At 44.2% G+C, this 12,631-nt stretch overlaps 1 protein-coding gene across 3 annotated transcripts in view; it reads left to right on the plus strand.

Moving 5' to 3' along the window:
• The first annotated feature begins 2,128 nt into the window (after window positions 1–2,128).
• RANBP9 (RAN binding protein 9) overlaps window positions 2,129–12,631 on the plus strand; it is a 38,799-nt gene continuing 28,296 nt past the window's right edge. For 2 of the 3 annotated variants that reach the window (XM_084218036.1, XM_084218037.1), the window contains exons 1-2: window positions 2,129–2,917; window positions 11,234–11,345. In XM_084218036.1, the coding sequence (XP_084074162.1) occupies window positions 2,455–2,917; window positions 11,234–11,345 (575 nt within the window). In that variant the 5' untranslated portion in view covers window positions 2,129–2,454. The remainder of the gene's footprint in view (window positions 2,918–11,233; window positions 11,346–12,631) is intronic. The other variant, XM_084218035.1, reaches the window with a different exon arrangement.

A 12,631-nucleotide genomic window follows, 5' to 3' on the forward strand; every position in this document is an offset into this window, starting at 1 on the left:
CACAAAATTGTTAGGGTTGGAAGAGATCATCCAGTCCAACTTTGTAGCCAAGGCAGGGTCACCTAGAGCAGGTGACACAGGAACACATCCAGGTGTGTTTGGGATGCCTCCAGAGAGGGAGACTCCACAGCTTCCCCAGGCAGTCAGTTCAGTGCTCTGCCACTCTCAATGTAAACTTCTTCCTCATGTTCAGGTGAAACTTCTGTTTTAGTTTATAGGCACTGCTTCTCGTCCTGTTGCTGGGCACCATTCAAAAGAGTCTGGCACCGTGCTCTTGACACCCACCTTTGAGATATTTATATGCATTAACGAGATGCCCTCTCAGTCTTCTTTTCTCCAGACTAAACGGGCCCAACTCCCTCAGCTTCTCCTCATAAGAAAGATGCTCCAGACCCCTCATCATCTTCGTGGCCTCTGCTGAACCCTCTCCAGAAGCTCCTTGTTTTTCATGTACTGAGGAGCCCAGAACTGGACATAGGCTCTAGATTTGACATTCCTTTCCTTTCCCAATGTTTTCCGCGGCAAGCTTGCCAATCTGTAAACCATTTCTCTTTCACTGCTGCCATGTGAATATATTAGTGTGGGCAACCATTGAATAACCAACAACATTAAGCTCAAACAAAACCACCCTGCAACACACACACCAAAGGAAAACAGGCCCCAAACAAAATCCCCTCAGAAACACTGCGGCACTGCTCCTCCCATCCTCCTGAGCTGAGGCATTGCCAAGCTTTCCCACCTCTGGAAAATGCTCTCAGTGGCATCTCCCCATATCAGCTGTAGTGCTGGATGCAAGGTGTGGGCAGCAGACCCACGTCGTGCCTGTCAGGAGGCACAGACTCCCTGGTGGCACACACCAGCCTGTCTCCATTTTCCCTGGCTGCCATCCCCAAACATCCCCAATGGTGGCAGAGCCTGCTGCCATGCCACCTTCTCCTTCTTCCCCAACTCAATGTCATGACCCGCACCTGAAGGCAGGGTAACTGAGGTTCTTGTTAATAGATCACTTGGAGTGGACTGGAGTGAAATGACCCTGAGAGGCTGGATTTGACATATGTGTGTATATATATATATGTATGTGCATATATATGTGGGTGTATGCGCATAGCTTATGTTCTTTTATAAGAACTGTCATTTGATCCAGCACTTCTTGTGGATCATGCCAACTATTACAAGCCCAGGTCATACCGGGAGGAAAAGGGGCAGCATTATGACTGTTTAATTTCATCAGGAAGGGACAATCCCCATTGGACTCACTCCGGTTAGTCAATCCTTTTGAATTGGTCATTAATGCACTGAGGGTTAATGTGTCTTCCCATTACCCCTCTGAGGGTCAGCTTGACTTTGTCCCAGAGAAAACCTTTCAGCAGGTCTGGGTTACACCAGAAAACTTTTCAACAGGTCTGATGTGCCCAGGTCAACACTGAGAAGAGAATTATCATTACAGTCTCATGACTGTAATGTCAGTGACAGGACTCGAGGAAACAGCATGAGGCTGTGTCAGGGCAGGTTTAGGGTAGAGATCAGGAAAACATTCTTCACCCAGAGGGTAGTTGAGCACTGGAACAGGCTCCCCATGAAGTGGTCACAGCACCAAGCCTGGCAGAGTTGAAGACACATTTGGACAAAGATCTCCAGCGGCATATTCTGCATCCATGATAATTTCATGACGAGGGGACTGGCCCTCGGCAGCAACACCCTTCAGTAAGCAACTGAGGGTGAGCGTCCCTTTCCCCACTGCCGTCGGGGGTAGCTGACTTCCTCCTGGAGAAAAGCTAGCGACAGGTCTGGGTCACGCCAGAGAGCCCTACAGTAGCTCTGGACCGTACGGATGGCTCCAGCACCAGACCCAGGGGCCCTTGTCGGTACCGCCAGTTCCACTCTCCTGCCCTCATCCCCCTCATGCCCCCCACGCCTCTCCCGCCCCGCTCGCCTCCCTCCGCGCCTCGCGCCCGCCGAGGGGCGGAGGCCCCGCCCCGCCGCGAGCGCGGGGAGGAGGCGGGGCGGGGCCGCGGGCTCAGCTGACGCGGAGGCGCGCGGCGGCGGGGGCGCGCCGGGGGCCGGACGGAGCGTGTGCGCGCCGGGCGCGCCCCCGACCGGAGGAGGGGCCGGGGGCCGAACCAGCCCCGCCGCCGCGGCGCCCGCTCCCCGCCCGCCTCCCGCTTCCGCCCGGCGCCGCCGCCGCCGCTCTGCCCGCCTCGCCCCCGGCCCCGCCGCGCCCCGCGACGCCCCTCGCTCCCATCGCTCCCATCGGGCACCTCCACCGGCCGCCGTCATCGCCAACCCTCCCCCACCCCGCCCCCCGTCTTCTACCGAGACGCTCCGGTTGTGGGGGTGACCCGCGCTCCGCACGGCCCCGGGCCTGCCCGTCGCTCCGCCCCCGGGCCCGTCCGGTGACAGTCGCGACCGCCGCGGGAGGTGGCGGCGGAGGAGCAGGAGGAGGCCGGAGCCGGGATGTCCGGGCAACAGCAGCAGCAACAACAGCCGCCGTCGCCACAGCTTTCTTTGGCGGCCGCCGTTCCCCCGCCGGCGCCGGGGATCCCCTCCGCGGCCGCAAGCCCCGGCCCCGCTCCGGCCGCCGCGCTCCTGCTCCACCCGCCACCGCCGCCTCCGGCCACCGCGGCGCCGCCGCCACCCGCCGCCGCCACGGCCGGCAGCAGCGGGCCCGCGGCCGCGGGGGGCGGCGGTGCCGGCGCCGCGCTGGGCCTGCCGGCGGGGAGCGGCACCAGCGCCCCGGCGCCCTTCCCGCACGGAGACCCGGCCCTGAACGAGCAGGAGAAGGAGCTGAAGCGGCGGCTGAAGAGGCTCTACCCGGCCGTGGACGAGCAGGAGACGCCGCTGCCCCGCTCCTGGAGCCCGAAGGACAAATTCAGTTACATCGGCCTCTCGCAGAACAACCTGCGGGTGCACTACAAAGGTGAGGAGGGGCGGCCCGGGCCGCCGCGATACCCCCGGTCCCCCCCGCGGGGCCGGGGGCTGCCCGACCCCTCTGTCGGGCAGTGGGCACAGGAGTAACAATAACAGGAAATAACACACGCTCCTCTCCCTCCTTCTTCCCTGTTTTCCGATCCCCTAAATTTCCCCCCGCAGCGTGGAGATAAGGGGCTTGTTTTCCCTTATTTCAGGTTTATTTTTCTCTCCTTTCCCCTCCCCCTCCTCGTTTCTGTCGCCGTGCGGGGAAAGGAGGGGGACACAAGGGGCCGCCCCCGCCTCCTTATGCTTCTGGAGTGGGCATTATGTAAACTCCGAGACTTCCTCCGTGGATTCAGGTATCGCCGGAACGTTTGGGTCGGAGGCAGGAGAATAAAGGACGCTCGGCATGACGTGTCCTGTTTATGGTAATGAGCGAGAAAAAGAAGTGGCTGCTTTTTTTTTTTTCCCCTCTCGAGAAGAGCAAGGGTTAAATGGAGTTAAGATCAGCAAGCGTTAAGCTATTGAACACGGAAATGACGGGAGGGGAAAGCACTGAGAAAAACACGGTTTATTTTTAAGCTGTGAAAAAAATGACTTAAAGTCACTGGTAATAGTCTTGCCTAACTATTGCACAGAGTGATTTGAGGGAAGGAACGACAGTAGGACTTACATTAATAAAGGTGACTGAAACTTTCTTCCTAGACGTTTCACAGTTAAAAGTTACAGATTTTCAAATAAAAGGTTAAAACCAGTATGCTTTTGTATTAAAAAATAACATCAGCCAGAGGTATTAGAAGAAAAACTTGTGTTGATTGTTATGAAATGTCATAAAACCTGGAAACATAAGCCTACACTCTGACCTGAAAAAACACAGACACATCTGGTGTTCTAGGCCCAAAGTCCTAAAGTAGAAGTGTTGTGGATTCAAAGCCACTTCTGAGTTGGCTGTGAAGAACTGGATCCTTTGTCATTCTGTAGTCAAATGAACGTAGTGGGAGGGGAAAAAAACAACCGTGCAGTTAGCCTTTCTCAGAGTTAGCAGTGGAGAAATTCAAGGGAAATTTCGATAAACATGTTACTGTTTAATCGGAGGAGGAAAATGGCAACACAAACACATGGCAGGATTTGGCTGCCATGAAAGGATTAAATGTACTCTGGGAGACTTTTTTTTTTTTTTAATAGAGAGGTTTTAATATTACACACACACAAAATACTCTGTTAAAAATGCTAAGTTTAATGCACCGTACAAAGATAATAAAGGAGCTTGATGACTATAGAGCCAGTTTCTGGGAGGCACCGAGTGATTTAAGGATGTGTAATTTAATACTCAACTCTGAATTTCCTGGCTTTTGTTCAGTGTTTTATGACCTTGTATTTTTAGAAACATTTTGTATTTTCTGGTGCTTAGTGGCAGTGGGTTGTTTGGTTTTGCTGTTTTTTTCTTCTAAGATGATCATAGCTTAGTGGCTATCAACTCCTTCTGCTGGTTTGTTTTGCTTTGGCCAACTTCTTTTTCTCATAAGCTGAAATGTAGAGGTCGAACCTCTCTGATCTCTCAGTTTTATTGCGGAAGTATATTTTCAGGCTTTCCTTGTGCTATCCCTGTTTTTCCTCACTTACCTCCTTTGCCATGGTGTTATGGAAAATCATTACCTCAAAGAAATTACAGAAGTTATGAAGCACAGTTAGTAGGTTATAACAATGAAATACCTTTACTCCAGCTCTTAAATAATGTAAGTGCTGCAAGTTGAAGAGTTCCTAGGTTAGCCCAAAGGACTCTGAAAAGGAGAGGTGACAATATAATATGTCTGTGCTTTTCTTTTTCCTAAGTGCATATGGGAGTAAATGGCTTCTTAAGTGGCCCATGTTTTCTTCTGGGTAATTTAATGAAGGTGGCTGTTAGGGCAACTCCATGGTTATGTTACCAGCCTGGCACCTGGAGTTGCTAACTGGGCTAAGCAGTGAACAGTATCAGAGTATTTCTACCTGACAACCAGAGGGCAAACATTCTGAATATCTCCAGCCTTTTCTCCCTCCTGGATCCTTCAGCCCTAAGAATACAATAAAAGGGGAGAAAATGGGGAGGTTCAATGAGCAGAGTAAGGGAAGATGGCAAGTAGGAATGTGCTTAGCACTGTGAAATAGTGTTTTACAAATCAGTTCTCAAAAGAAAGTGCTCACAGTGTCTTCTTTTGTAATATTGGCACTTTCAGTGCTTCTGAAATTACCTAAGTAGTAGTGGAAGAGCATTGGATGTTTTTGTTGAAAGGAAATATGAATTATATGTTGAGCAGGGATAAAGAACTGTTATATTCTTGACCAAAACACTCAAGGAAAAAGATAGATCTGTCCAAAAAAGCCAGTAACCTAAAGCAATTCTTACTGTTTTCTATTACTGTAGTATAGGTACCCTGTACACTTAAATTTTCTCTTCTGTCTCTGTAGATTGGTGGCTATAGGACTTTTTCTGGAGTAATTTACTTCTGTGACTGATAGGAGGCAGAAAGTGTTAAAAGCAGTGCTTTGCCTTCACCTTGGATGTGTTGGGGCTACTGAAAAAATGCGTGAGAGGAGCTATCAGTGCAAAAGCTTTGAAAGTTATTATTCATTTAGATACCTTCATAATTTTAATGTGCTGATGTGTTGTGAGCAGTGATATTTTTGTTTCATTTGTTTATGAGATGCGTGATGGTCTTCTTGATGTAATTTCTGAAGATTCCTTTTATTTTCCTGCTTACCAGTAGACAAGTTGTATGAAAACATGAAGTGCAGTAGATGTCTCTTTCTACCCATTGCAGCTGGGATGTTTTGTGTACTGCATTTCTGGACCTGAAGATTTTTTTCAAGCATCCTACAGAGTGCTTAGGAAATTAAAACTGCCACAAAACCAGGCATTGATCTAGTGGTGGAGGTTTAAAAAAAAGCAATATAGTCTGGCATCAGAATAAAAGCTCTTCAAATTTTGTTAAGGTCAACAAAACCCAAGAGTCAGTACTTTTTTGTGCTCTCAGAATCATAGTGTTACTTAGAAAGGAAAACTTAAATGGGGCGGTATTTTTGTTTAGCAGGTTAGGTAGCTTTGTTAAAATCTTGATACGAAATACATAGACAATGGCATCAGTGATACTGTAAATATATGAAAGACTATACCTAGTGTATTTCTGTTTTTCCTGTGGACAGACATACATTTTTGTGTTGCTGCCAGTTAGCTGTGCAAGCTGATAGAAAGCTAACGCTGTCTTACTGCCTGTTGTTTGTGGTGTTTCTTTGTAAAGGAGACAATGAAAAACTATATCAGGAAAAAAATTGATGTAATTTCACTTAATTATAATTTTTACAGCTCTGAGCTGTAGGTAAGTGGTAAAGAAAGCATAAGTGCATGCTGCACATAGAGCATGCATTTTACTGCACAAAATTACATAGCTAGTAACGCAAGACATCTTTAAAAATATTCCTAGATATTTCTAAAATATTCAGAATTAGCACATAGGTCCTGTCGAAAAACACGGAATTCATAAATGGTGTATGTGATATGAAAGATCCCCTAGACAGGCAAGTTAGGTTTCCAGCAGGTAGTGATCTATACTATGTACTAAGGAGATAAAAACAGACTCAGATTTGTAACCATGGAAGAAACTATATACAGAATTAGGTAAACAGACAAAATAACTGGTGCAGAAATAATGGAAACTCCTGTAGAAACATCAGTTAAATTAGTCTTGCAACAATTGTCCAAAAAAGCTGAAGAAAGTGATGCAATTTTGAGTAAGCTGCCATTGCATGAACATTTTCTAATGTATCACAGGCCAGGGGATCTTAGCCAGACATTTATTTACAGTGCAGTTGCCTTTGAACTGCCTGTAGTGCAAAACAACAATAAACTATTTTTCAGTGCAAACTATGCATTCCATTTCCTGTTGGATAACGAAGAGGATTCTATACTAATAATTCCATGTTGTCGCTGACTGTTACAAGGATGGTGTCAATTTTTCTGGCAGAGAACACTCAGGGTACATTCAGTACAGTTTGCCTGTTTTGGACAGCCTTGTAGCTCTGAGATGTCTTGCTTTTTTTTAAACTGGGGTAGAAGTTAAAGTAAAATTAGTAATTTGTGTCTTTTGATTTGGTTTTTTTCTTAGAATTATAGAATCATTTAGTTTGCAAAAGAGCTCTAGGAACACCGAGTCCAGCCACAAACTCAGTACTGCTGAGTCCTCAACTAAACCGTGTCCCCAAGTGCCACATCTACAGGTTTTGTAAATACCTCCGGGGTGGTGACTCAATCACTTCCCTGGGCAGCCTGTTCCATTCTTGTCTCAGTGAAACTTGCCTAATGAATACAACAGATTAGGCTTTGATTATTTTATTTTTGGCAGTGTGAGCAAGTCATTGAACCACCTGTTCGAAATAACTGCAGTTCAGCTTATGTAAACTTCGTTTAAGGATTTAAACTGGATAAACATGCTTACTTTTGTCTAGGTAGGTGCTTCCTTAGATTTCATTTGGACTATTTGGTGTGTATGCATTATAAACTTAGATTTAGATTTGAAGATTATCTTTTTTAAAAGCAGAAATGGCTTCTCCAAACATGTTTATATCTGAGTTAGCTTTTGATAGAATTAAAATTTAGATTCATTTCACTGTAATTTTGTTTAAGTAGTAGTGATACTACTTACTAAAAATCATTAGTGTGAGTGCTTAAAAAATGATATAAAGCATGGTCAACTCATGGTTGTCAAATACTTCTAATGAAAGCCCAAGTGAAAACAGTTCTAGTAATTGAACTTACCTATGATCTGGTTTACAGTGTAAAGTTCAAGATTTGTAGGCCTGTTTTCCCTTCTCTGCCCGCAGTGCATCTTTTTGCAGAGTTCTCTTTTTAATGCTGAAAATCCTTAGTGTTACATGCTTCAAAAGTGTTCTTTTAAATACTCAGCCTATAGCTCATGACTCTCAAAGGGGTCTGTTTGAGGAAACATTGGGCAGTGTTTGTGTGATCTACTTCAGGTGTTTGGAACCTCCGATTCAGAAGTTCAGAGTTGGGTGTCAAAGTTCTTTTTTATTCACAAGCTAGGAAGTGAGGATTCAGGTTACCAAAGAATGTAGCAGCAGTAGAAGACATCAAGTTAATGGGCCACTCAGCTGAAGAGTTCCATTGGTGACAGTGGTCGCAAGTGCCTGAGAAAAAAATCTAAAAACATGTTGGGCATAAACTGTGAATGTCTGTTTCCCCTCTCAGCTTCCAGCCATTTTAAGCTGAAGGACATTCTGAACTCAAGGCAATGTCTCAGTTAATTGCAGTTCCTGGAGTTTACCCAGTGTTCTCTTAAACACTAACATCTATAGTATCCTCTGCTAAGAAATTTTGCTGTTCAGCTAACTGTTCAATTAAGAGCCTCTTTCTTGTTTTAAAGCAGGCTGATAAACTAGGATCTCATGACCACATGTAATTCAGTGTAGCCTGGTGGTACTGAAAGACTTAACTACCATGTGTAGACAGTGTGGAGATACTTGGAATATTGGAAAGTAGTTAACTGGATGGTGTTTAGCCTTGTAGACATATTAATTGTATGTAAGTACAAATAAAAGCAGTATGCTCAAGCAGTAAGATGGGATTCATAGGTGATTATGTTAAAAGGACAGCAGTTCTAAAATTAGGGTGTCTTCTGTTTTAATGGGATGAAAGTAGTTTTGGGCACTGACTTCCCCAAGCATGTTGCTTCACCACATGAAGTGTTTGGCAATACTGGTAAGGTATCCTGTTACTTCTGCCCCTCTGTTGACCTCTTATTTGCAGTGTGACAGCTGTGTGTGGCTGTGTTGTGAACTGGATCAGGGAACTGATCTGCTGCTTAAAAAAATCTGGTAGGTTTCTTAAACCCCGATCAGCTAATCAATCTGGTTCCTGGTATGTCCTTGCAAATAAATGCCTGGACTGGGGAGGAGGTGGGAGAAGGGGAGTTTCAGGAAGAGGTGTTAAGAGTACCTTAAATAGGTATTGTTGCCAAACACTTAGATTATGATTTCACAAAGCTAAGTCTGCTGGGTAATAGATTTACATTTTTAATAATATTTGGCTGGTTCCTACTGCTTTAGTCTTTTCTATGTGGAAGACTTTCCCAAATAAGGAGAATGACTCAGACTGAAACTACACAGATTGTCAAGTGCATAGAGTAACCAAGGGAACTTCTTTGCAATCTATTTTAAAGCAAAAATGTAAAGACATTTTAGAAGAAAGTATTTTTCCTTCCTCCAGTGCATTGTTTAATCGGACTTCTTTGAATTTAAGGGATATCTTAGGAGTTCCGTGTTCTACCCTTTTAACTGAAGGATTTCAATGTACTTAGGCAGGATAATCTGTAATAGCTAAATAGTGATCTACCAGCATTTGAAAACAAGGCAAACTCATGGATCTCTAACTAAGATTATGTATTTGGTTGTTACACTGGTTGTCACAGCCCGAGGAAATAACTTAAAAGCAGTGAACAATAAAACGTATTGTGTGTGGAGGAGTAAATTACTGTTTTTTCCTCATGTGATACATCACATCAGCATGCAGGAATCAACATGCAGAACGTAGGCAGCAAAGTTAACATTGTCAGACGTGTGAGGTGATCGAAGGATTTCTGCAGAAAATGTTTAGTAGTACTAACAAAACACTGAAGCAAGCAGTGGGTTTGCACTCAGAAAAGTAAGGTGGCTGGCCACTTGTGTTTAGGTAGTAGCACACTGGGGTGAGTCATTAACATCAGAGAAAACATGGTAGGTTAAACCTAATGTTAGAGGGTGAAGAATATGTAGTGTCCAAAAAGGTGTTGGTTGCTGGTGCGGCCTTGGTGAGAGCTCTCCTTGGCTGAGCGCGTGCCATTGGTTTGGAGCTGGTGGGTGCTGGCTCTGCAGGCTGATAAGCACTGACAGTTCCATGAGCATTTGCACAAGGGAGCACTGTGCTCACAGGTTCTGTACAGGTCAATCCCTGACCCTCTGCCTTTAGAGGTTTTGTACTGTGCACCAGCTGGGCCTTATCTTTCTGCCTGCCTAGGCTGTCATTCTCCTACAGTTTCTTCTTTGCTGTGTGACCTAACTTCCTGCACCTGAGACATGATTAATCTGAGCCTGAGCAGTAATGCCAGTGTTAATGCCCCTGAAAGAAGTGTGTTTGGTTGTGGGATTTTTGCATATGCAGATCAATTGCTATGCAGGTGCAGTAGGCCTCCCTGTCTGGACTGGAAATGACAGCTGGAGTGCCGCAGCACAAGTGATTTGTACAGCACACTCAAAACAGGCAGCTCCTTTCATCATGCTACAGATCCACTTCAAGAGTAGGCATGGGATCTGCATGAGTTATTCCTGTGGCAGTTACAGTCTGTTCTTGGTTTCCGTCTTACTGAATTACCTTAGCCCTTCCCATGATCCAATATACTTTCCGTCTTGTTTGTTAAATTTTTAAAAATTTTGTCCAGTGGCCCCATGCATGACTGTCACGTAACAGTTGAGGAATTTTGGGTGTACATGGGAGACAGCGTGCTTGCTTGAGCAGGTTGTTGCTAAAACAAGTCATCTGGTCAAAAAGCCTGCTTCCAGGTTGCTTTTGGAAAGGGCTGTGAAGTGGATGACACATGTAGAAGATTGGTGTTAGTACAATGCAAGTGGCTCTTGGGTTTAGGTTGAAAATCCTGAGAGTAGACAAGAGCTGAAATTGGGCATTATTGTGGCAGAGCTAATGTATAGTGAGCCTAATAAGAAAAAGGAGTAGGAGCTGCATGAGCTCAGTTGCAGGCTGTAAGGCTTAATGCTGTCCTGAAACAAGGTTGGAACGTGGAAATTGATTGCAAGTAGCATGTTCTGTATAATGACTGGTGTTTATTCTGGAGGATGTTAGAATTGAAGTGTCTTCAGTAACTTGTAGATTGGGAAGTACTAAGCATTAGATGAAACTCTTATGTTGTGTTTCAGTCTACAGAAATGAATAAGCCCTGTGCATTTGAGAAATCATACAGTTCTTTCAAACACGGGTGGCCTTTTGTCAATCATGTTAACTTAGAATGGTGAAACTTCTTCCTGGTTTCCCTTTAAATAATTGTAGGACCTATTTGGATTACTCTATCCAGGACTTCTTTTAGCATCCTTGGTTGCAATACAGGTGCTTAAAGTATTTGAAACAAAATACTCCAGCATAAAAATCAGGTTGATAAGAATAAGTTGTTTGCCCATTGCATAAGCCTTTTGTTTTGAGTAGTTGGCATGCATAGCTTTGAGTCACCTTCTGCAATTAACTAAAATACATTTTTTGTGTGTTTTGAATGCTCTTATTTTTCAGGTCATGGAAAAACTCCAAAAGATGCTGCTTCTGTTCGAGCTACACATCCTATACCTGCAGCCTGTGGCATATATTATTTCGAAGTTAAAATTGTCAGTAAGGGAAGAGATGGGTAAGCAGAGTGCATTATGAATTATTTCTTGAAATCCTGCCTTATATCATCTTTCAGTCTACAGATGTTTTTGGTATCAAAACTTGTTTTCCTATTTTACCACTTTATATAGCTTGATTCCTTATTGTTAAGAAGTTGCACTCTTATATTTGATTCTTTTAAGAGAGCTGATTTATTGTACACAGATCAGTGTACAATAAATACCAAAACATCATCTCATTTTTTCTTGACAAAAAAGTTAGGGTTTGAATGACCAGTTTCACCCTACTGTTACCTTTAAAGGTGTTGGGTTTTGGCTATATGGATTTACAGACTTTGATGTAATTTTTAGGGTGTGTAGCAGACCAACTTATTTCCTCAGTGTGATCTTTTCATGGATGTCATATCAATTTTGAAACAGAAAGTTATTCTTAAGGCTACTTGTTGATGAACAGTAATAAGAATAAAGGGGAATATTCTGAATAAACGCCTGGGAATTTGTCACCCTATGGAAAGAACAAGAATTAATGAGTAAGTAGCTGCTCCTTCCCATAATCTGAATTATGAATCTGTTGAAGCACAAGTGATACATGCTTTTAAGTCTGCTGAGGCAGCTAGAATCTCACCTGGGAAAGTCTTGAAGTGCTAATGAAATCTTTTCTGAAGCACTCTAGTTCCTTTTTCATCTTTCACTGCTTTTGGTAGAGGATGTGTGTTAATCCTGATACAATGTAGGACTGCTTTCTAATGTGCTGTAGTACATTCTCTGGTTCTGCTTCAAGGTTCTGGTCAGGACTGGCTGTCCCTGTTCTAGGTACTGTGCAAGCATATTGCAGGTGCTTATGCCCTGGTGTGGAAGTAAATCTTGAGAGAAGAACCATGGATGAAATTCAGTGCCTTTGTCTTTTCTTTGTCTTGCTGCGGTTTGTTTCATTTTCCCAGAGTCCTGTAAGTCAGAAACAGTATTCAAACTTCTTTGTTTTCCTTGTAGTATTGCATAGTGATATTTTGAAAGAATAGCCTCTCAGTAGTGCTGCAGCTTTATAGGGACATTTATGAATTTGTTGTTATTTCTGTTCTCAAAAGTTATCCCTGGGAGCATTCTTTGCTATGAAAAGTTTACATGCATCGTTACTTTTGTTACACTGTGAACACCTAATTATTTTTAAATTGAGATGGTAGAAGTTAGTTCTTCAAGTAACATTCTGCTACCGATTTTAGGAACACCTTTATTTTTTTGGGGACGGGTGGGGGTGTGTGTGGGTTTCTTGGTTTTTTGGTTTTGGGGTATTTTTAATTTTAGGAGC

Source organism: Fringilla coelebs (genome assembly GCF_963513975.1).
Source record: "Fringilla coelebs genome assembly, chromosome: 1".
Lineage (NCBI taxonomy): Eukaryota > Metazoa > Chordata > Aves > Passeriformes > Fringillidae > Fringilla > Fringilla coelebs.